General features: G+C 42.4%; 2 protein-coding genes across 8 annotated transcripts in view; one reads left to right on the top strand and one right to left on the bottom strand.

Annotated features, from left to right (window-relative positions):
- Window positions 1-10,530, top strand: part of SYN3 (synapsin III) — a 247,411-nt gene extending 236,881 nt beyond the window's left edge. For all 7 annotated transcript variants that reach the window (XM_068191089.1, XM_068191091.1, XM_068191088.1 and 4 more), the window contains 3 exons: window positions 1,156-1,240; window positions 2,699-2,996; window positions 4,488-10,530. In XM_068191089.1, coding sequence (XP_068047190.1) covers window positions 1,156-1,240; window positions 2,699-2,996; window positions 4,488-4,620 — 516 coding nt within the window. In that variant the 3' untranslated portion in view covers window positions 4,621-10,530. The remainder of the gene's footprint in view (window positions 1-1,155; window positions 1,241-2,698; window positions 2,997-4,487) is intronic.
- On the bottom strand, window positions 10,221-19,095 carry FBXO7 (F-box protein 7). Its single transcript, XM_068191092.1, has 9 exons — window positions 18,779-19,095; window positions 17,460-17,754; window positions 16,328-16,555; window positions 14,858-14,999; window positions 14,313-14,396; window positions 13,140-13,232; window positions 12,011-12,187; window positions 11,314-11,351; window positions 10,221-10,958 (listed from the first exon to the last, which is right to left on the bottom strand). The coding sequence occupies exons 1-9, from the start codon at window positions 18,898-18,900 to the stop codon at window positions 10,554-10,556; spliced, it is 1,584 nt and encodes a 527-aa protein (XP_068047193.1). The 5' UTR covers window positions 18,901-19,095; the 3' UTR covers window positions 10,221-10,553.
- Window positions 19,096-24,483: the final 5,388 nt, after the last annotated feature.

Genomic DNA, 24,483 nt, shown 5'->3' with positions numbered 1-24,483 from the left:
ACAGCGAGAAAGAAGAAAGAGCATATGGCACCAAATTATTTGCGTTAGTCAGGACCAGGGATGGCAGTGAAGAACATCTGACAGAACTATGTATGTTCAGTCACCACAACAGCAAATTAAATTCCATGTGGAAGACTGAAGGGTAAGCTAAGCTGGGGGTAGAGAGAGGGAGAGCATAAACAATGTGTAGAACTTTCAAGTGGCACCAGCCATTCCCTTGTGAAATACTTTGTCGCATACAGTCTAATGAAAACCATTGCTCAGCCTATGGTTGTGTTGACAAGGGAAAAGCAGGAAATTAGGATGCAGGAAAAATGAACTGGCAATGTATACAGAGAACCCAGATATTGCTTCATCTGGAAAAATGTAAGCAGACCCATCTCTGGCATCTGCAGGAGAAATTACAAAGCTGGGAAAGAGAAGCTGGTGATGAAAACAATTAGGGGCTTGGAAATATTCCCATGGAGGGACTGGAGGGATTCTAAAGTCTCTTGGCTTTAGAAAGGAGGTAAATGAGAGAGAGAGGACAATGAAGGTTTGTAAAATAATGAATGGCCTAGCATGGGTAGGTTGTGAGAACTAGTCTCAAAACTCAGGACAAAGCAACAGAGATAAGAAATGGGAAAGACAATGAGGCTGAAAGTTGAGCAAGGGTCTGGATGTAAATACCAAAACAAAATATCTGAAACTGTTGCAAAAATTTTGTGGAGCAGATAATAAGCTTCATGTTTCAGGGCTGAAGCTGGCCCATGCTTATTAGCAATCAAGAGGAGACCCCTTAGGGTACAGAGATGATTACTCCATAGACATTTCCATGGTTCATCCGTCCTTCCTTCAGAACATCTGGTGCTGGCAACTGTCCAAAATGGGAGATGGGACTAAGAGAACCCCTCAGGCTAGATACATTTGGTAATTCCTGATTGCCTAAAAAACATTCTAAATTTTAATTTCATTGTTATTCCCTGTGAGCAAACAACTTCTATGCTCTTTTTTACTCACCTCTCCATTTTAGTCCCTTGAGATTTTACCAGCCAGATGCTGCATGTGTGTGAGTGTGTATTTAAGGAACACTTCATGACTCTAAAGTTCCTGTATTACCTCAGCACTTCTCTTTGGGGACTCTGTATTAACTGGACTGGCTTTTTTTCCCTCTAGCCTCCACAAGTTCAGCCTGTGTCAATGAAATCCCAGACTGGACCTCCGCTTGGACAACTGTCACAACCACGGCCTCCTCCACAAGGTACAGCTCTCTGATTCCCATCTCAGTGACGACTCTGAGTCCTATCAGTCTGCCTTCTAAATAAAATGTATCAGGATAAAGGCTTTGCTCATTTTCCAATTCACTGACAAGCAGGCAGCAAATTCAGTGTACTATTGAAGCAGATACTGTCATATTCCACAGCAGCTCAGAGAGTGGGATGAAAATTTGATATAGATCCAGTTGATACCACTGGTAAGACTTGGCTCGGCAAAACAAGGCCACTTGAACTGGCACTGGAGCAGGATTCTGGGCACAATGTATATTGTGTTCGCACAAAGCTGTGCAGTTACAAGTGTTAAGAAGTGATGAGAAGATGCTAGTGTTGTCAGGCTTGGAACAGACATCAATGTTGCAATGCCAGGATCCTTGATCATCTCTTCAGGAGTTCCCATGTCAAAAAGAGCACACCCTCAGTTCCTCCTGACAGCAGAAGCAGGTTTGACTTATGTGGCTTGGTCAGAACAAGAGGTTTGGCTTATTGTCCTGATGTACACCGAGGTGATGAAGCACAGGGCTGCCCCATGGGTAGCCAGATCACACCAACCACTCAATTCACATAACTCATTAGACCCTCATTTTTGCCACCTTCCCTTCCTTTCTCCATTTCAACCTTCTACCATATTAACATCCTCCTCTAATTACCTTTTCCTTATTGGTCACAGTTTTGCTGCATCCAAAATTGAGCATTTATATGTAATCTTGGTATTCTATACTATTAGTGATAAGAGCTGTTGGCCTTGCAGAATATTGGTCTCCATCTGTCTCCAGTACTCCCCTTCAATCTCTGTAAAACTTTTCTCACATAACTCCCCTGACCACCTGTGAAATCCAGCCAGACCTCACAACACTATCAGCAACTTTTGTCAGGTTCTCACAGTATTATCTGTCATGTCCAGCAATTTCTCATGTCATGCCCAGTTGTTTTCTACATCCTCTTCAGTTCTGAGAGTTTGCTACCAAAGCAACTGAAGGTACCTGGTGATGGTTCTGGAACAGAGGTATGGATAGTGATAGGATGGAATGTCTCACATCAAACTGCTGGGCCCGTGAAGGGACTGATGACCCAAACCAGCAGGGTCAGCTTACATTTCCCACACAGTTGCTTCTCCAGTGACTCTTTCTTACCCAAGCAGGAAGTGCTCACCAAGGATAAGAAACACCAGATACATGAAGAGTAAGGCAGGCTGAAGTGACTTCCTCTGGGGAAGAGTGGAAGGACTTCTTTAGTGCTGAAGAAGGTAGAGAAAAGGACAGCTTTAGAGAGGAGGGCATGACATCAATTTTGGGCCTATAAGAGAGGATTTGCCATATTCTTCTCCATTAAGCTACTCTGAAGAGTCTCTCCTCTTCGCAAAACCCATCCTTCCATACAGATGTTCCATGCTTGTTGCCCACCACATGCATTTCCTCACATTTATGTCTACATGTCCCTCTCAGGTGGACCACGCCAGCCACAGGGATCTCAGCCTCCACGAACAAATGCACCCCCACAGCAGCGGCTGTCTCCTCAAGGACAGCAGCCCCAGAGTCCCCAGTCCACATCCCCTCAGCAACAAAGGTCACCTGGATCTCCACAGCAAGTCCGATCAGCAACTGGCTCCTCTCCAGTCCAGGCCTCCAAGGCAGGCGCGTTCCCTCCACAACAGCCTCGGCCTCCTGCCCAAGGCCGGGCTCCCAGCCAGCCGAGCCCCACGGAAATGTCCAAGCAGCAAACCACCCCACACCCACACCTGAAGTAAGTCTCTGACAAACTCCTAGTGTCTGTAGATATTAGAATAAGGCTGTCCAAAAAGTATCCCGAGATGACCCGGAGAATATATCACCTGTTGTCAAGCAGCAGTCCCCAGGGACAAAGGCCTCCACAACTGTGAGTGACTTCAGAGGTAAATGTGTATCCCTTGGCACAACAGTGCACCGGTGACCTGTTGTCAGGAAGAACAGGTTGATTTTGATATCACAAAGATTTCACACTCTTCCTCTTGTTCATGTGCACAGTGCTCATCGTGTGCTCTACCCCGGCCATATCAACACAGCCACCACCTTCCCAGCAGGGTGTAAAATCCTCACAGGCTGCGAACAGCACAACATTAGCCAGAAAGCTCACGAGGAATTATGCCTTCACTATTTCCTAAGTGCAGGAGCCACAAAGGTACTTTTTGCATTTGGTAGCAAAAAGGCAGGAGAGACGGGGGCAGTGGCCATATTCATGTATATAAAATTCCAGATGGTGACTGTATGTAGAAGCACTCTTCTGGAACAGAGCACACTGCTGAACTACTGTGGATCTTTGGAAACAGTTTTTGCTGTCACCCTTTGTGGAGAATATCTAGCTGCCACCATGGCAGGAAAACCAAGCAAAAAAAGGTCTGATGCTGACAAGTAGTTAACACAAGCAAATTGGTATGAACAGGCCAGAATAAAACAGGCTAGGAATAAGAAGACAATTTCTGAGAAGCAGAGAAGTGATGTTCTAGAACAGGCTTTTAGTGATCATGTTTATATTAGCAAGGCAAACTAAAAGAGGTGTACTTAAGGATCAAAATGTTGGTGCTAAAGATGCAGTCACCACACTATACATATTTCAGATACTTTTTCCAGTGTGGTTTTGTGCTGGATACCTATTACTGATCAGAAGAAACTAAGCATGGTAGCAGGGAAAATTGGGATATTTACTTCAAAAGCACATCCTGATCTGAACTTGACCACTAGCAGATACACAGTCAGCAGGAGCAGTGTGGTCAACCCAAAGACCTGCATTACAGAGTTGACAGTCAGAGCAGACAGGGTGGGGAGGGCAGAAAACAGCACACATTGCAGGGGATCTGGATACCAACTTACCCAGCCTCTGGGGCTCTCACAGCTGAAAGAGCAAGCCCATCATTCCTGGTAAGGCTGGTGAAAGACAGGCGACACCTAATATTATCTGTTCTTCTGTATTAGTAGTGAAATTACTTCAGGGTTTCTCACAACAGCCTCACCAAATGGCATCTGCATACTTCTAGTCAGATGTTTTCATCAACACTTACCAGTTTGGACTGAGCCACTTGCCCATGCCTCATTCTGTCCCATCTCCCCTACTTCTGGATGTCTTAGTACATGGTTATTTTTCATGCCAACCTAGCCTTTTATTCTTGCATTTCTCTGTGTGATGAAACACAAAGCATGAGTAACCAGCTTTGAATTCCCACCTTCTCCTGTTGAGACTGAACTCTGTTTTTCCTTCCAGCAAATCGCAGTCCCTGACAAACAGCTTCAGCATATCTGAGTCATCTCAGCGAGGAAATGCCACTGAAGATGAAGCAAAAGCTGAGACCATCCGCAACCTGAGGAAATCATTTGCTAGCCTGTTTTCTGATTAACAGTCCTGCAGCTGGATCTGTGCTTTTGTCAGCCCTCACTCTACATTATGTCATACTTGATGTCATCCTGGAATACAATCAGTGAACCCAGCAATTTACAACTAACACTTGGGTAAAGAGAATTTAGAAAACTATAGTTGTTTTAATACAAAGAAAATATTCTAATAACGGTCTGAAAAATGGTCTGACTATATAAAAGTGTCACTATGTCATTGGGTTTTGTGCATAATCAGAATCATATTTGTTCAAATTACTGGGTTCTAAAGCAAGTTCTACTCTTGCTAACCCCTGTGGAGTCAACACAGTTATGACAGTGCAAACTAGGTTTTATTTTAATTTGTATATAGTCAATACAATTATCAACTTCCAATTACTGAATTTTTGTTAAGATCAAGCTAAAAAAATTAGGCTTCTTTCAGAAACACACATGCAAAGGCAGAATCAAGAATAAGTATCCACTGACTGACAAAGTAAGTGTGCTTGAGCATCCAGTGAACTGTGGAATTTCATTATAGCAACTTCATAAAAGGTCACTTTTCTGAGCAAAACTACATTCAAGATAAATACAGTACCAGGCATCAGTAAGCACCAAAGATCACACAAGCAGGTCAGCCAGATGGTCTGCTGCTTTGTTCCAGATCACTCTGCTCATAGCAGATAAAACATCTGTTTCATGCCTTGCATTTATGTCCCCTGCGCCTGATTCCCAAGGTCTAAGAGAAAAATGTCATGTCCTAACCCTGTAGCCTTAGTTCAAAAATAACCTAAGGAATGGGTCTTCCACACAAAAAACAACTTCCCCCCCTGCCCCTGAAAACATCAGAGTTCATACTCACAGTTCACACAAATTCCAGACAAAACCCAGCTAAACTCCAAGCACTTTGGTGACTTGGTCACATCTGGCTGTGTATGTCCCTCAGGAACATGCTTAATTAATAGCAGATCTGATGAAGTGCACATAGTTGTGTGCTGAGTGTTCCATAATACTGAACGGACAGAGAGATGGAGTGAAATCCTCTCTCCTGCCTTGAATTCCCACTGACGTTGCTGGGGTGAATGCAAAATGAATGCAAGGTGACAAACTTGTAACAGAACTGGAAAACTATACTTCACAAATAAGATGACCTGGGTCCTTCCTGAGACACCAAGCCACAGGAGGGCATGTATGGGATTGTCCCAAGCAGAAACAATCAGTATTAGTTCTCCCTGACCATTCCCAAGAATTATTCTTCCAGAGAAGACAGAAATGGATCATTGCTGGTGTGCTTTTCCTCTAATCCTGCAACACTGAAAGAAGCTGTGTCTGTGCACTAATACTGGAACTGGTACATGACAGACCCCACAGAAGCTGTGCTTATGCTTGAAAAAACTCACCCTAGGTAAATCCATGTATTTATAGCTATTTATACCAGCTGAGAGTCTACCCCTTGCACCCTGGGAGGTCTGTTTGGAACACATCTAATGCAGGTGCCAGTCCTCATCCCACCTCCTCAACATGCAGCTTTGAGGCCAGACTTGGCTTTGTGCTTCCCTTGGCAACTTCACCGTGATGATACTTAGGAATGCCCAGGGAGGTCAGTAAGTCAAAAAAAAATTTGAGCCAATGGCCCAGATCTTTGCTGTCACTTAAACAAGGAGATCCCCAAAGCAGCAAAAGCAACAGCTGTATTAGCCATCTTGGATCTTATGATTCACTGGTGGGAATAAAGCCAAACAAGGAAATCCTTCCTGCATAGCACCTGTAATGAACATCTAAATCCAATGAAGTCATCTGGACCTTGTATGACCTACCCCTGAGCAGGCCTTTGCACACATAATGGCAAATAACAGCATAGCTTTTCCAGATTGGAAGTCCCTCAAGAGACTCATCTGGATCAATGATTTATACCTCAAGTTCAGTATTACAGAACCACCTTATTCTCTGATGGTTTGTCTTCTGTTTTCTTTTGTTTTCCTCAGCTCTGTGCTGTCCTTCAGGGTCTGATAAGCAGTTTACCATGTAGCATCATAAATATATGTCATCATCTGAGAAAAAAAACAGTCCCTACTGTTTTGTCTTCAGGAGCAATAAAAGAGTGAGAAATGGCCTTGAGCAAGCAGTCTCCCACTGGCAAGAGAAGCAGATTAACAAGCTTTACTATATGGAGAAGAGGATTTCTTTCTGTAACACTTCCCTCAGCATGGTTTATGCCTTTCCCTTCTGAATGGTCACCAGAGGTGCAGAGAAAGAAATGAAAGTTTACTGCAAGAATCCTCAATTGCTTTATCCCCTGAAACTCCATGGTTCCCTCACCAATAGAACATATACAAAAAGGAATGGTGACTAATATGACATGGCCCCATAAATCGACAGCAGCTCATCACTGAAAGTGCAACAGCTGGGTCAGCTGCTGAGGCTGCATTTGAACACAGCAGGACTGTCCTCTGACAGACCACAGGAACAGGACAGCACTGTCAGCTTTCATACCCAGCAGCAACTCAATCTCTTCACTTGCTTACAGCTCCCAGCTGTCACCTTTCAAGGGACAAGCAAACAGAATCACATCTCACTGCCTAGCTTTAAGTTGCAACATAAAGTACAAACAGGCACTCAGCTTAATTTAGTTAGTCTATGTTTCCTGAAAAAGCACCTTCAGTTCTATTCACAGAAGTGCTTTAAAACACTGAGCTGATTTCTAAAGTTAGAACTATGTAAATCTGTTGTGTCCTGTAACTGTCCCAACAGAACACTTCCAGTCTGCAGTTATGATGCTCACATACTAGATGTGGCTAGCAGGAGAGTCACAGATGCATCATCCCTTCAAGTTAGCGCTTTTGATGCTGGCTTTCTGCTCCAAAATCCCTACACTCTAGAAAAAGAGAAAAGGGAATACAAGGGGTATTCTTCTTTTATATGAATGGGAAACTAAGGTACACCCAAGAGGCATTTAGGTACCTCAATATAACAACGGGGCAGTAAGAAAACAACAGAAAAACTGGTAAAAAGAAGCCACATTTAAATCACAAGACATACAAGCCCCACCGCACACCTTCAGATCTTTCTCACACACATGTGAACACTGAGCACCTGGTAAAAGTTTCTTTTGTCCTATTTGCTTTAAGTTTCATCACATGGAAGCCAGGAAACATGAGTAGGTTTGTGTGTTTGGGTCCAGCCCAAGATGTAGCTGGGACACAGCTACGACACCCAATCATATCCACCACCTGGAAAATTAGTTTACATTTTGCTGTTTAGCTCCAAACTGAAGAACACCTTGACTTTCTTGTCACACCTAGGTGCGGTATTTCAAGTGGAATCGAACACACATCCCCAGGCAAGCTAAGGTCCAGCAGAACAGCAGTCCTGCTTACAAAATACCATTTGTAAATGCAGTGGTATTTTGCAGTCTTCCACTAATCACAAGCAGGTATGTAAGACCTTACACCTTGTGTATGGCTCAGTTGCTTCATCTGGTTGGCTTAGAGTTTCATGAATAAGATAAAATAATACACAGAAAAGCCAAGGATAATAGATCCTTATTTCCAAGTAACTCAGTAGCAACCTTTACAGTGCTAGATACTGATGAATAGTACAGGTAAGGAATGCTCATCTTAAGCATTTCATCTTTTGTGATTTCTCTTTTATCATTTGCAACAGCAATGATACACACACTTGACTTGGAGGTCGCAAACAAAAAAAAGCAAGCAGCTAGTTTTCAAGTATTTTCCCTGTTTTGTCTTCTAATTTAATACTGTTGGTCCTGAGACACTCACTTTATACCCTGTTTTATGAATAACAAGAACTCCTCTTTAAGGAACTTTACACTTCCAGCCAAGTCAGGTTTCCTAATCTTTGGTTCACAACATCTTTACTACAATGTGAGGGACACAAAAAAATGGAAGGAATATCTTCAGGTCACTTAGTGGTGTATGTGTAAAAGGGCTGAGTTCATTACTTCAAAAACAAACATTTCAATGACAAAATCCAGGATAAACTGAACCTCTGGCATCAGCATGATTTCATGGTTGTCTTCACGAAAAAGAGGGCCCGATTCCAGAGCAGCACACAGCTTGCCAGCAGGGCAAACCATGTGACTGTCATCAAGGCATTGGCAATGTGAGCATCCCTGGCACCACAAAATGAACTTCTCACACGCATTATGTGATCACTGTTCCCAGAAATAGCTTGGAAAAAAAGGAAAAAGGTAAGTTACAAATTACTTTATCAGTTAAAGCTCTGTAACCTTATCTGAATATTATTTATGCATCGCTGAAGCACTCATCACAAGGATGAAATGGTGCAAGACCAATACAGTGTAAATTTACCTTTTTCCTTTTTATAGTCAGTGAAATATTAAGAATTGCTGCAAACTCCAAGAGATCTGACTACACATTTCACTGGTGAAAATTATTTTGGAACAAGGCAATTCAACCACTGAAGGCAAATGTTAAAAATTAAGGCTAATCTTGGTATGAAAGAAAACTATCTCTGTGAAGAAGAAAAGGAAGAAAGAAGCAATACAACTTTTGACAGCAAAATAAAGTATTATATTTTACTTTCACTGGCAAAACTCCCTGACCTTACTAAAGTCAGCTGATTTTATACAAAACAAGAAGATGAACCACTGAAATCTCACCTGAAAAAGCACATAAGTATTACTGATTAAATAGCTTGTATTTAATAGGAAATGTCATTCCATTTCCACAGCTGGAATTTAAAAAAAGTTTTAGAAAATAATATCAGTTGTCACAAAAGTCATTAGTACCATTCACATTTATAGAAACACTGAGAACAATAATCTTAAAAAAATACATAAGAAATTAAAAGTTCTAGCAAAGTTTAGTCATTCCAGTCTTCCTTTAATTGAGCTCCAGCATCAGTTTGCAGGTCTCATCAGGATACTTTAACAGTGGTCTTGTTAGCTGCTCATTAGTTAATAAGACAACACTTGAAAGGTGCTCATAACATGCTGTGATACATTTCTTTTTGGCAAGATATCATCTGATACTTAAGTAATGGAACTAAATGGAATTTACTGAAGTCAGAATTCATTCTGCTTCTCATGTTGCTGTGCTCCCATTCCCACTGTAACCAGGTCAGCCTATTTAATTCTTTAAGTATGTCAGATAGGGAGAACAGATGCATTTTCACACTGCTTTTAGTTCAAACACAGTAAATGCAGTCACTTACTACAGATCCTTATTTGTAAAGTCAAGGACAAAGTCAAAAGTTTTGCTGTTGATTCTCTGTAAAATTGCTCTGCTTCTGCTTACACTTCTGAGTTGCACTGTGGCATGACTTTACTCAATTGTTTGTAAAATTAATTAATTTGTGTTCTGATGTTTCTTTCCATTGCAAAGAAAATCCCTTCGCTGTATTCTTTGTGCATTAAGTAACAATACAAAAATGCTTTTTACCTAATAAAATATTAAAAGAAATAGGAAACAACACCTTTAAAAATTTCCATGAACACACATCCACCAGAACAGTGGCAGTATCCTGTTCTATGTGGTAACTTTTTTGTTAATAAAGATTATTAATTAGCTGGGTAGATTTTAAACAAAACCTTTCATCCTGGCAATGCAGTAAAACTCTTCAAATAAGACAGACAAGTAGAGGGTTTGTATTTAAAGTGCTCTTTATCTGATGCAGTAAGGATGTGGCTGTTACTCCGGTCTCTAAGTAGCACTTCACAGAGGATTAAGGGCAAGGAGGGGGGGCAGCAGAACAAACTGCTCTAAGTTGCAGCTCTTTGAGGAACAGACCTTAAGTGCCAGGTGATAAAGCACTACCAGAGCACAAAACAAACCCAGCCTCTGTGGCTGGGACATCACCATGCACACACGTGCTTGACACAATCTGAAGGCAGATGTTAGTGCCTGGGATTTGCAATCTCCTGCAGTTAGAAAGCAAGCTCAGCGACTACAAAACTCCCTGCAGGAAAAAGCAGCTATTAAATGAATGCACGGCGAATGTCCATGGGGCGGCCCCGGCTGGGTCGAGGTGGAAACCTGTCACTGGGACCAACTCGTCCTGGAAGCGTAGGGTTTGCTCCAGGCAGAGAGCCAATTGGGTCAAAATGTGGTCTGAATGGAGGAAACTGACCTGGTGCTTCTCCCTGGCCAGGAATGAGTGAGTTAATTGGGTCTCCAACATATGGAAGTGCTGGTCTCTCATCATATTCTCCCCCAATGATCATTGGGGGATAGATTGGATTTGATGGGAATGGGTTGGGTGGAAAGGGATTAGGATAGAATGGGTTGGGATGAAAGGGGATTGGATGAGGTATAGGAGGCAGAAGCATCATGTGCCTCCATCTCAGGGCTTCTTTCTTCTGTTTCAACTTTTTCTTGTATAGCTGCAGACAGAAAAAAAAAGCATTTAAAGTTCTCTAAGTGCTCCAGCTTCAGCAACTGCATTCAGTTTTACAGCGCTTCTCAAAAATGTGCTCCTCACCAGTCTGAAAACTCAGAGCAGCAATTCCCCTGCCCACCAAAGACCAGGCACAGCACCCTTGGAAGATCTCTAACACCCACGGAGCATGCACCACGTAACTTGTTGATGTTCTTTTCCACTAGTCTGACCCAATATGTATACACAGAACACCACACTTTTAAGCTAAACTTTAACTCAAAGTTACTGCCTCCCAAAGTCTATACTTAATTCTCAAGCTAAGATTGATCTCAGAGAGATTATATAAAAAAGCCACCTACTTCTTTCCAGTCTGTGTCCCGAGGCCTTGCAATAGGATCTACAAAGAGAAGCAAAGCATTAAGAAAAGCAACAGCTCTTGTGCCACAGATATCTGCAGTTTGTCAGAACTCAAAGAATAATCAAGATATGAACAACACTTTCGGTCAATACATCTTTCCCTAAAGATAATGTAGCTTAAAAAATATAAAGCTCCAGGTTCATTTGATAGGTAATCTACTTGCACACCTATTCCATGTAAAACATCATCTCCAAATGTTATTAAATAGAGAAATCCCAGAAACATCATCTCTGTCTTTGCCTTCTGACAGCACTTCCCTTAATTACCTTTGTTTCTTAACTCTCTTGTGAGAAATTGAAGCAGGAATATATCTTCCCTCCACTTCCTAGTATCTGCAGTAGCCAATACACCAAGGTAGCAAAGGACACAGATGAAAACAAGGAAAGCCTGCACCACACAATGGGATGAACCAAGTGGAGCACCAGGAATGGCTCAGAAGACTGCCAACCATTTTCCTTGGCAGAAAACTCTGCATCCACCTGACCAACTGTACTGATTAGTATCACAAACAACTGCATTTACTCACAGTGTTTCAATATCATTATTGGTTGCCTGAGGAGCCTCTTATCAAAACCTGTCAGAACTAACCCCTCTGCTAACATGAGAATGTAAATAGAAAAATATGTGCCTAACATTACCTCGGAAATCCCGCAGATACATAAACCTCCAGAGAAGCTGGTCATTAGAAGCTGTGTAGAGATCACGGCAAACAGCGGAGAGAGAGATGAGGGAACGGACATCCAGAAGTCTGAAAATCCGAAGCTTGAGCTCAAGAGGAAGGACCACTAACCCAAACACATCTGGCAAGTTCAAAGCTAAAGAAAGGAGAAAGAAAGTTCAGAAAAAATACACTAAACTTGACATCACTTAGGTAGTGCTTCTATCTCCAATGACCCTAAAAGAAAGAAAGAACATTATAATCTTTCCCTTACATCCTCTCCCACTGATACCTGAGTTACACCGCTTTTCTGAGCAACTACTGTGATGTGACTCTTTGCAAAAAAGATCTCTTGCAACTCTTCAGAGGTGCACAAAATAGAGCAAATGACACTTTATACTGCGCACTATGCCTAAAAAACATTCCACACCAAATTATGCTTATAGGTCACAGAGCTAAGGAATAAGTAAAGTTAAAAAAAAGATCTGCCCAACTTCATGACCCTGCAAAAACCACAAATATAGAGCACGTGCTTCACATAAAATCTTCATGCATTGAAATGTAGAGGGAATTCCATTGTCTTCAGAATACAAAGCTGAGACCTTTTATGGCACTAAGTATGCAGAGAAAGCCTGGCTTCCTACTGCTTCACAAACACCAGCCTGTGTTACTTCCTACCATCCTTTCCAAGCCCTCAATGATCAGCTCCTAACAAGGTCATTCCTAAGGTCAGACTGCCAAACGTGATGCTAAATAAGTTTTTCTGTTTTGAGAAAGAAATAGATCAAAACTACAGAACTACGGCTACAAAATAAATTATTGTGGTAGGATTTCCTCATGATTATGCATGGAAAACAGCCACTCCATTTCCATCTCTGAAGTGAGACTAGAGCAATCAAAAATTAAAACCATAATTATAGTAACATTTTCTGAGTTACAAAGATTAATATTATTTCTTTAGCATGTATATTTTACTTTATGCTTACTTTTTATATGTCTATCACTGTACAGCTATTTCTAACACTCTTCCTTCAAGGCTTTAGATTGATTCCCTTCCTTCCATCCTCAAAAATTAAGTACCATCTCTAATTGTAAATATTTTCTCTCACCTTGTCGGGCAGCAGCCAGGAGAGAGTAAACCAGCTGGTCTTTAAAGAGACGGGACAATTTCTGAAGATCTTTGTAAACACCTGCAACCTTCTCTATCAAAGAAGAGAGGGAAAAAGCTTAACTTCAAGAGGTTATAATGCAACAATTATGTAAGAATTACAGTTTTCTTATTAGCACAACTTTAATCTGCTTGTGATCTTGATAGGAGCAGCTCTGCAGCTAGAGTGTAATTATCCTGCAACAAGTCAGTCACCAGTTCCATGACTGGGCTAAGCCTTCCCTTCAGCCTCAGAAGGCACAGTTAAGGGAAAGATTTGAGTGCTCTGGAAACAAACTGACTCTCAAGCTGCTGGAGCTTCCTTTGTCAGATTTCAAAGCTCCTGCCTAACAGAGATCTACATTCTAAGAGCCTGCAACCTTCATTTCTCTGACAGAAGTATTCTTCCATTCTGTTCTCTGAAGAAAGAGGAGCAAGAAGACTTTAGTGTTATACTGAACACATTTCAGCACTCAGCTAGTTCTTCTACAACCTTTCAATTAGACTTGTACATAGGAGACTACACAGAACATAGGAAATTGTGTCAGCCTGGACTGCCAGTAAAGCAACTCCTATCCTCCAGAGAATATAAGGATGGTCAGGTCTGTGCTCACAAGGACCCACATGGATCTGCCCTTCTCTCCTCCCTCAACTTAGTTTTCACTCTAATTTTGGCACTCTGGAGAAACCTATGTGGTCAGCACATGTTTTCTGACAAAAATAATTGAACAACTACAGTACCACAAGAGTGTAGGTACCATCAGCCTCTGAAGGCCTGAGCTGCCAGGCAGAAAGGGGATATCACCCAGCACTGCTGTCCCAGAGATTCACACATATGCCTAGGACCTCACAAATAACAGGCATATGGGCCAAAGGATAAACTGAGGTCTGCAAGGTTCTTTCCTTACATTGTTAATCCAAGAAATACAATTTATTCTAACAACAAAGTGTGAGTAAATGGCTACACTCTGAAATCCTTTTACCATGAAGTTATGACTAACCTAAATGGTAACCACACTTTTATTCTTTTTTGCTATTCTGTACCTATTTGGTGCTCTACTAAAGCATATTCTTACCCACTGTGTCCCTTCTTTACTTTCCAGTTTACTACTATGAGATCATAGCTCAGGCATACCTGGGTCCTGAAAGCAAACAAAGGATGATGGCAATAGCTGGATTCTCTTAACACTTCTAATCTCTTCGTTGATTTTTAATGTTGCTACAAATAAAAGAAAGAAAGACATTTCAAAATTTAAACACATAGAGACAACAAAGACCACTTCATTACTGAAGTAATACATAGTCTGGAAGTTGTAAGTCTTGCAAAAAACATTTAAAAAGCCAAAACATTGTAGCTGAAGCAAATCTACTTCCTTCATGTCTGGCAATGTGTGGAACCAAAGTTCCTATGAAATGAGACATCATATTTCCACAATATTGCAATGAAAAGGCCAGCTGAAACCCCTAAGGATTAATCTCTTACAACAAGAGAGAAAGAAACAATTAATACAGAGACTGGAAAAGAGTATTCAGCATCAGGAAGTGGCATCTTCTGCACCTCAGCAATCCAAGTAATAAAGGTGCAGTTCAAAACACACAAAAGCACACTTAAGTTTTCTCTTCCTAAACAATGGTGATACTTAGGAATGTGCATCCAGGATGAAGACTTGACTGACTTACCATTAATAGCAATAAGATCTCCCAGAGGCACACAAGTCAAACCAGCAGAACCTTCTCCACAAAGGGGATGTGTGTACTGTAGCTTATAAACACCATTCCCTCTCCATTTCTCTGGCATGGAGACTGCCTTGGCTTCTATCCCCTACAAATGTAAAGAGATAACAAACACACTGTCATACTTTTGCAATGTACCAATGCTGAGGGGGGAGAAAAGGATTAGAAGTCAGGAAATGGGAGAATGATGCTTGCAATTCAACTCTTAGATCAGTCCTGACACAGTGATTATGAACATGTATGATTATACACATTTTCTCCAAAACTAACAGCAAATCTAAGTGAAGTTCAGTAATTTTTGTCCTGATAGGAACCGACATTCAGTGAGCATTCACACCTATTTATTTGAGACACAGACTTCATTCTGTCACCCATTCCAGCATTCTGACAACTACTGCACATAATTAATTTGCTGCTCAAAAAAAAAAGAAAAAAACAAAAACAAACAAACAAAAAAAAAACTATTGCACCTCTTCTGTGAACTTACAGTATCTGACAGGGCTTTAAGAATGATAGTTTGAAGTTAATTAGAAAACCTGACTCAACTAACAGGTTTGCTTTCAATTTCATTTTGAAACAGCTCAGATGGATTATCAGAGTTGGATGCAATATAAGCACAAGTAGGTTCTTTCTTTCCTCTTAAATCTGCACAGCATTCATCTTCCCTACCTCCAAGCCCGCTCACTGCCATAAGCAAACTTTATTCCCAGTGGCAAAGGTATTCTTTACACAGAATTATGGGGATGCAATGATTTAGCAGATTTATTAAATTGGTATTGGTCAACCAGACACCCACATGTGCCTAGTCAGCCTCACTGCAAGAAAAAAGATGAGAATTTAAACACCTGCCTGAGATCAAGTCTTTTTCTCCACATTCAGCCACGTAATAGTAAACATAAAATGCAAACGTAAAGGGGAAAAGGGAATCCATACATTGTACAGATGTACTGCCACAGGTGCTTGAGTATGATACCTCTACAGATTAGTAAAACCAAAGCCAAACTTGACACGTAGTTGAATATTTTGGCAGACCTAGACCTCATAATGTACCACTTGACAGGGTATCATTGAGATGACACCAACAATTAAGGCAGTATTTTGGGGAAGTGCGACAACCTAAGCACATCTTCACATGCTCCATAGTAAAAGGCAGAAGCAGGAGGTTCAGCTGGGTCCCAGTGAGGCTGAGGACCAACAGAAACACAATGACAGGCTCTTCTTCCACACCTAAAAGCTGCTTCAGTCTTTAGCCTGAAGACTTTCTGGTCAGGGAATTTTGAGAAGGTGATCCTTCAGCAGCCCCTATAGCCAACTGACATAAAGAAAGGCAGAAGCAGATCCTCAGATGTAGCTTGTATATTCCACAGCTTCCCCACATCAACCCAGAAACTTCTGTTTGGTGCTGCACCTACCTACCTGAGGTACATAGCCTGTCTCCATCATGAGAAGATGAACCAGAACGATCAAGGCATCAGTGGCACTGGTACACTCAGCAGAAAGGTAGAGCATCTCTAAGGAATGGGGTGTTTCACCATCAGCAGCTTCGCTGCACAGCATGGGTTCGGAGGGATAGGAACCTGTACCTTCTTCCAGGTCAGCATCTTCTGGGACTAATCCAGAAGGAAATTCTAGGCTGGATCCTGCCTTCAGGGGAAAGCAATGCACATATTTGTTCAGAATATTACATCTCTATATACATCAACATTATACAGCTGTTTATTCCAGCCTGATTTCCCATACAAGTTGTATGGATTCATTATACCTCCATTTTGTAGCATTCCAGATGGAGACTGGGATTACATATGTAGCCTTTGTGTGTTTTAATCTTTATAATGCAAACCCTTCATTAAATGATCTGTCATTTTGTGGCATATACTAACTGAAGACAAAGTGATCATAATATATTAAGCCTTCGTGAGAATTTTTGCAATATACACAGGAATAATTTTATCACTACAGTATCATCATTTATTTGAACTTAGCCAATGTTCATGGCAAGTAACCAAAATGGCAACTTGGGCTGCCACCAAACACAACAGGCCTAAACAGCATGGGAGAAAAAAAAAAATCAATCAATTGAGTGCACCTGCTGCCCCCTGAGGAGGACTGTGGCTTCACTGTAGCTTTCTTTGCTCTCAATCATGGCATGTTATCAATTAACTGACAAAAGTGCACACAGACACGTTATTTAAAAAAGAGTAGGAGCCTGTCTTCGAAAGTGCCTTCTGCATCTGCCCCAATCTAAAATCAGTCCCTCAAGAAGACAGCACTGAGGCAGGCAAGAAACATAATCCTTACTTCCTTAAGTGCATGTTCCAGCAAAAACACAATACTCCTGTAAACCTGAAACACTTTGGGCTTTCTTCTGTGCCACAGTAAAATACAATGAACAGAGACAAATTTCCATTCAAATAACTGAGCATGTATCAAACAAGTATAAGGAGCCAAATATTCCCAAGAAATTCAGTCCTATACAGTACAGCAACTGACACAACAGGACACCTTCCTTTTTGCTTTGTGCTGTACAGGAGAATTCTCATGTACTTACCCTCTCATCACTCTCTTGAACTTCCACCTGAGCCTCCTCATTGTTAGACTGCTCATTCTGCCCTTTTCTTGGACTGTTGGCCTGACTGTTGTTGGGGGTCAAGGTGGACGGCTCATGACCATTCTGAAGTGGGGCAGGAGGAGCAGGAGGAGGAGGTAGGCTGGGTTGTCCATCTGGCTCTTCTAGTAATAAGCATATCAAATCACCAGAAACAATCCCATATGAAGCTAAGGTCTTCTGATCCTCTGTGAGAGCATCTTTTCTGTTCAATGTTATTGAAAACGTGGTATCAGAACTGAAAAATAATTTTAAAAAACAGTAAGGAAACATGGTTGGCTCTACCTGGATAGCCACACCCTGGACATGGCAATCGGTGCTATGGTTTAGTTGGCCTTATGATGGCTGGTCAAAGATGGGACTCGATGATCTTATCCAGCCTTCATGATTCTATGATTCTACAATTAGAAACGCATACTGCATATTACAATAGTATTGTGCCACAGGGCTTAATCCATTATTAATTACCCATATCTTATAGTGAGAGGAAAAAAGATTACATTAAATTATTTCCCCCATGTTTCTTGCCAAGTACATTTTAAGTTGCTGCAGCTGCTTGGTAAATAAAACTTTATTTACAGAAATTGTTCATTAAAAAAGTTATGAAAGAAAGCAAACAAGTGCCCTTCAAAATAAAAGATAACACAGTTAGGAAAACAAGATCAAAATATACTACTGCCTTGGATTATTAAAAAATAAATAGTGTTGAAGAATCAACCAACTTGCTTTCTCATCAAGCTAAACATTAATTTCAGTGATCAGCAGGTGTGCTACAGAATGCTAGCTGCAAATGAGAGTAATAAGATGCTTCAGGCAAAAAACCAAACAAAAAAAAAAACCAGAAATGAAACTGGTTAGCAGGGAAGCAGCTACGAAATGCACCCACTGCGGCATGACAAGCAGTAACTTCGGGTTCCTCCTGCCCACGCTGCTGTGTGAATCACCAGTGAAACAGCAGCACGTCGGACATAATGCAAGGTTTCTGACACAAACCCTTCAGCCAGCAGCAGGAAACGCTGCCCTTTCACAGGCGATTCATTTTCCTACGGAGGATGCCATGAGTTCCTCACAGGTAAAATGTTTATGAAACTTAAACCGAGATTCTCCAGGAAGCCTGAGAGAAGCGTAAAACCGCGACCCTACCCGCAGGGGGCAGCACCGCGCCCCGGGCCGGGGGCAGATCCCTCCCCCCGCGCCGCGTGGTACGGCCCCGCAGCGCCTCCCCCCCGGCGGCCCTCGCGATGGTTCGCTCCGCTCGCTACCTGTAGCCCCAGGCCGGCAGCAGGGCCGCGCGCAGCTGCGCGCGCAGCTCCCCCAGCGTTGGCTCCGCCCCCTGCACCTCCAGGGCCGCCGTTCGCTTCTGTAGCCGAACGCGGAGCTTCATGGCGGCGGCAGCGGGACGAGCGGGGGGGCGGTCTCCGCGCCCACCTCACGCCCCGAGCGGGCCCCGCCGGGCAGCGGCGGCGGGGAAGGTGGCGACGGAACGCGGGCGCAAGGGCTGCCGGGCCGGGCCGTTGTTTTGGTTGTCGCGGAACCGCCTCAGCCCGGCCCCGGCCCCGCCTCCGGGGCTCGCGGCACGCCCCCGATCGCTGTCTCTGCGTGCCGCGATCGATGATTGGGCGCTCGGCGGCGCGGGGAGGAGCCGGCGCCGCGCTCGTCCCCGCGGGCGGTGCGGCTCCGCCGCTGCCGCCGCGCCTCGCTGCGGCTCCGGTCCTCCTCGGCCGCCTGCCCTGCCGTGGATCAGCCGCTGGCGGGAGTAATTCCTGCGCCCGGGCTGCCTGACGCCGCGTGGCGAGGGTGGTTGGGCCGCTGCCCTCCTCTTCCTCAATGTAACTTCGGGCCGCGTGATGTTCTGGAGCGAAAACTGCAAGGGAGAGCCTGGCTGGGTGTTAAACTGTGGGCGAGGGTGGAAGTGCGCAAAGGGAAAGGCTGAAGGAGGATGCTGCCCCCGAGAGTGTTTAGTTTTATGAAGGAACGCTATTTTTCTAGACCCGAGTGCTGAGTTGTCACCTCAGAGGTAGTGCTGCAACACCTGTGAGCAAATAATCTCGGCAAGAGTGTGAAGTGGTACGAACTGAACTTTACTAGCTTTAGTTCCCCTTCACTTGTCATACTTGGAAAAAAAAACTTCCTCACGTCTTTTACCTGGAAATGCACATTTGGCAGGAGTATAATGTTGACTGGGTGAATAATATAAAAAGCAAATTTTTTTCAAGTTTTCACTTCGTTTAATAAATTCCAAAGAATTTTCAAAAGCAGTAAATTCAGAGGTAACTTAGAACAATGCATATTCTCAGATCATCTTGGTTTTCTCTCTAACAATAAAACTTGCCTTGCATCACATTTCTCCATACAAAGAATAACACAAGAAAACTGGGGTACTTTCTAGGACTATAATACTAAAATAATAAGTGAAATCACAAGACCTAGCTTACACGCCTACCATCAAGTACAACTGCTTATTAGGGCCCTATTCACATTGCTTAACCCTGTAGGAACAGCCCTGCTGTCTTCTTTCAGTACCTAGGAGCCCAACAGGAAAAAGGAGACTTGAAACTTCAAAAAACTATTCTGGGCTGCAGGTGAACTCTCCTTAATGCATCTGAACATGGCCATCCAATCAGTCTCATCCAATTCCTTTTAGAGTTGGCTGTCAGAGAGGTCTCAAGCTGAAGGGCAGCCATCCTCTGGTTTCAACATGCCAATAAATTCCTCAGTGGAAAGGAGAGGCTTGTACTGGAGATGATGAAAGGGAAGAGGCTGCTTAGCTGGAACACCACTCGCTGGACAAGGGAAGAGCTGATGCTAATTACAGTCAGCTTGGTGTAACTTACCAGCTCTTCCACGACTAGCGATTTCCTGAGAAGCTGCAACCTTTGCCACTGCCCTTTTTGAAGGAGTCCTTACACAGTCATCAAATGGGGACACATCCTGAATAAACCCAGAAGAGTGGGTTGCCGCCACAGAGGGGGATGAGAGTGGAACTGGCAGAGAAGTAGAAAGGAGAACACGTGAGGAGCACTGTGCCTTTCAGAAATTCTTTTCTCTCTCAAAGAGGGTTGAATCCAAAGTGTGTCATGCTGCTGCCTCAACATCATTACCATTTTCCTTTGGCCATGGATGTCCTACTCTGTTTCATTCTTTAGAGTTATCCGTGTCACAGCCACCTCCTGTTATCGCACTGGCTCTATGGCATCTTAATCTGTGCTCTTTTGGAAGGGTGGAGGAAGCTTCCCTAGTATGAGGAATGTCCACAGCTGCAGACATGGTGCTAACAGCAGAACCACCTTTGTGTAGCTTGCACAAGCTGAAGCGATTGTGTGACATGAAGTGGCTCAGTTTCTCAGGAGCTGACTCATAGTCATTATTAGGTAACCAGCTAGACCAAGTTACAAGTGAGCTTTTTTGCTTCTATTCTGTGAATTTTTCCTTTGAACTTTATAAGTCATGCTATAATGTAAGGTTTAGACACATTTTCCACACAGCAGGAAAACCTCCAAGGAAACAATTAGGATGAAAAGCTAAAACATTTTCCTCAGCTTTCAAGTCTGGCAAATTTCAAATTACTCAACACCACCATTATTTTTTCTTCATGCATCATTCTAGAAGACGGGGCTGTTATTTGATGAGTTACAGGTTTTCTCCCCCATTTTAATTTTGTCTCAGCCTGCAGGTAGGAGACTTTCAATGGCCATATATGAAGTTGACCTCTGGCCAGGAAGGGCACTTGTCAGAATAATACAGGAAACCTTTGTGCTCAGAGGCTTGAAAAAATGGTTGTGTACAGAGGAATTTTGACTTTCAGTGTAGTTCACTCATCAGAAAGCGTGAATTATTTTTACGTCTCGTTCATTAAGGTAATACACAGGTGACAAAGGAAAGCTCTATGTCAGTAGCTTGGAATGGTTGTTGAAGACCATGTGGTTTCTCTACTCAAAGTACTTTATTGAGGATGTTTCTTTTCCTCATGGTCAGGGTTGAAACACAAGCAATAGAACCTCTTTCACCAAAGCTGTAAAACCCTACTGATAGCCCTTGTGGGTGCTCTTGACTAATTTGAAATTTAAAGCTGTGGTCCTGTTGACCGAGTCCCATGGCAGAGGAGAACTATAAAATGTAAAGGTCTCTTTGGTTCAGTTACATACATCATGGAAATTTTTTTTTTCCTGAAAGATGTGTGTGGTAATAAAGCTGTGAGCCAATGGACCTTTTATGTTATTTCTCTTCATGTATTTGCCACTACAAATAATGTATTTTATAATATGTATAAATAAATGCACGTGTGTATATATTAACTTACGATGCTCGTATTTTGAATGACAAGAATCACACTGAAAGATGTGATAAAGTGTGGGATGAGAAGGAGATGGGTATGAAGGCTAGAGTATCATCAGGAGATGAAGTGCCAAAGTCTGAAGTGCCATTGAAGTGTGTCAGTGGAGGAGATTCAAATGAAGGCTAGTGGAGACAACCTCCTAAATTCTTGCAGCTTGTTGGTGGTCAGCTTTACTGCTAGAAGGTATTTTAGAGCCCTTTATGCTAATGCTCTCTACAGTGAGTGGAACTCTTCATTACACCATCTCACATTGGCTGTCTACAGATGACCCTTAAACAGCACCTGAGTTTGCCCATGTGGCTCTTATCTTTTCTCTGTTTCTGATTAAAACCTTGATTGTATGGAGCAGAAGACCTTTCAGCACTTTTCCTGGAGTTTGCCAGATTGCTTTAGACACTTTTAGTGGTTTTTCTTGTATTTGCATATTTTTAACAATTTCAAATTGCTGGGAGTTATGTGCTGAGCAAAAGTATTTGAAGTGGCACACTAAAGTCAGAATTTGGTATCTTTTCATTAGCAGACTACAATCACATTTCTCTGAGTGGTAAAAAGAGGCTCATTTTTTCCTCAGGGAGATCACTACATCTGCCTCTTGGGAATCTGACAAGACTGCAATTTGTGTGAACCCAGGGAAGTGGCTGCCTAGGCTGAGAGTGCCTCATGCTACTGTCAGCGCCCTGAAAGGAAGGGAATGGTTGTACAAGAGGCTGGTGGGTGAGCCAAACGATGGGCAGAAAAGCAGAGAAGAAAGCATAGAACAGACCTATACACGTGATGGACTCGAGTCTGAATCAGGCAGCTTCCAGACAAGGCCTGCTGCATTCCTGTTCAGAATCTCAGTGTTTCTGTTTCAGAGAAACACTCTTTCCCTGTCTCTTGGGAACCACCCCTCAGTTCTTAGCTGTGAGGGCAGCATGCAGGGCAGAACCAGAACAAGGACACTGATTTTTGTTTTGCTAAATGGACTTTGGTAAAAATGAGCCTCATAGTCCTGGCTCAGGTGCTAGGATAGGGCAGTTACAGACCTCAGCAACATTGACTCAATGGATCCAAACAGTGACAATGTTTTTTTCCATCAGCTCATCAGACAACTGCCTCCCAACATTGTTATCCATTGTTAACAGATTCTGTGTAGGCATTGCAGCTATGCTATTTATTTTGCAGCCTGGCATAGATGAATAGTTCTCTGGCAACCCAGCTCCAAGGCCTTGAAAGCCTTTATGAAGGGCATCAGTAGTAAAGCCACTCTTAGGAAAAGCTGTGGTAACAAAAAGCTTTTTGCAAAGCTGCTGAAAAGTTGGGGAGTGTCCCAGACATAGTCACAGATACAACTTGTGGGGTAGGGGCAGCCATTTCCTCCTGTGGTTTCTGTTTGAAGATTTCACTGAGTAAGATTGATGGCTACCTCATGAGCTGGGAAGTGGATAGCATTTCTTTCTACACATATTGCAGGAAACCATGAACAGGAACTTACTGGAGTTTTTCTTATTCTGTGGGTATTCTTAGTAGTTGGAAAGAAGGTTCATCTGCTTTTATGTCATTTAGCAAACTCTTGTGTCATTTGCTGTTAAATTTAAGCATTCCTGACAATATATTCTATCAATCATATAAACTTTATATTCCTTTTCCCTCAAGAGGTGATCTTCCATATGGACTATCAATGTGTAGGAACGGTTAAAACCCTGAGGCTATTGAATCCTTTTTGATTTGACATTGTTGAGTGAGCTGCAGAAACCACACCAGTTCTTCGAGTATACTGCAGAGTAACTTAGAAACAGTGGAGCAAAGAAGAAACTGAAAATTCCAGTCCCAGTTCTGTGATAACAGCAGACATATTTGGGAACCTAGAGTGCTCTTTCTGGACTTCAGGTTGGGGAGACTCTATATTTGCTATCAACGTTTGAGAACTGTTTGTCTTGTGTTTGTTAACTTGTGAGGTTCTAAATGTTTGAAAGTGAAAGAAATGGCTCTGTGGGTTGTAGACTGGAGAATCTTGTACAGGACCAAGATAAGACAGTGACAAAATTCCTTTTCAGATATACTCTATTCTGAGGATGGTCAGTTTAAGATAGTGTGTTTTTATGGTTGTGTTAAACCTGTACAAGACAAGTATGGTGACTTTTTCTACATCAGAAGCTTGCTGAGTTCTTAGGCAAATTTCATCTGTAATCTCTATTGTGATTTTTATTAAAAGTTTTTGCAGACTGTTCACAAAAGAGAAACCAGACATGGTATCTACAGTGTGGTAAGTAGAGTGCTTCATTTGGGTGAGACAGGTACACAAACTGAAACAAAGGAGTTTTTAATCTTTTTCTCTACTTCAAGTACTTGAACTTACTTTAATCTTTGTGAAGATAAAAGAATTATGAGAATTATTTACATACAGGTATTGGTCTGTGCCTGCTCAGTTACTGAAGATAAAAATCAGAGCAATTTGTCTGACATCTATTGTCCTCAGCAGTGCAATTGGCAGCTCTCATTTAGACTATCAGGAAGTGGACAAGTTCCTTCTGCTTAGCTCTGTCTGTCTCAGTCATCTGACTGACCTTGTACAATTGATCCTAGAGCTGAGAGGGGCTTGGGAATGAAACCAAAAGTATCAGCTTTGGAGTGCAGAAGTACAACTTGTTG

Source organism: Anomalospiza imberbis, chromosome 5 (genome assembly GCF_031753505.1).
Source record: "Anomalospiza imberbis isolate Cuckoo-Finch-1a 21T00152 chromosome 5, ASM3175350v1, whole genome shotgun sequence".
Classification (NCBI taxonomy): domain Eukaryota; kingdom Metazoa; phylum Chordata; class Aves; order Passeriformes; family Viduidae; genus Anomalospiza; species Anomalospiza imberbis.
This window is presented reverse-complemented; position numbering and strand designations above follow the sequence as displayed.

Bases quoted from the DNA above. Each gene is read 5' to 3' on its own strand.
- FBXO7 (XM_068191092.1), bottom strand. From the start codon at position 18,900: ATGAAGCTCCGCGTTCGGCTACAGAAGCGAACGGCGGCCCTGGAGGTG. The intron at 16,556-17,459 runs GTAAGTACATGA...TTTCCCCTGAAG, and splicing joins TTCAAGAGAGTGATGAGAGG to GCAGGATCCAGCCTAGAATT. The intron at 15,000-16,327 runs GTAGGTAGGTGC...TTACATTTGTAG, and splicing joins AGACAGGCTATGTACCTCAG to GGGATAGAAGCCAAGGCAGT.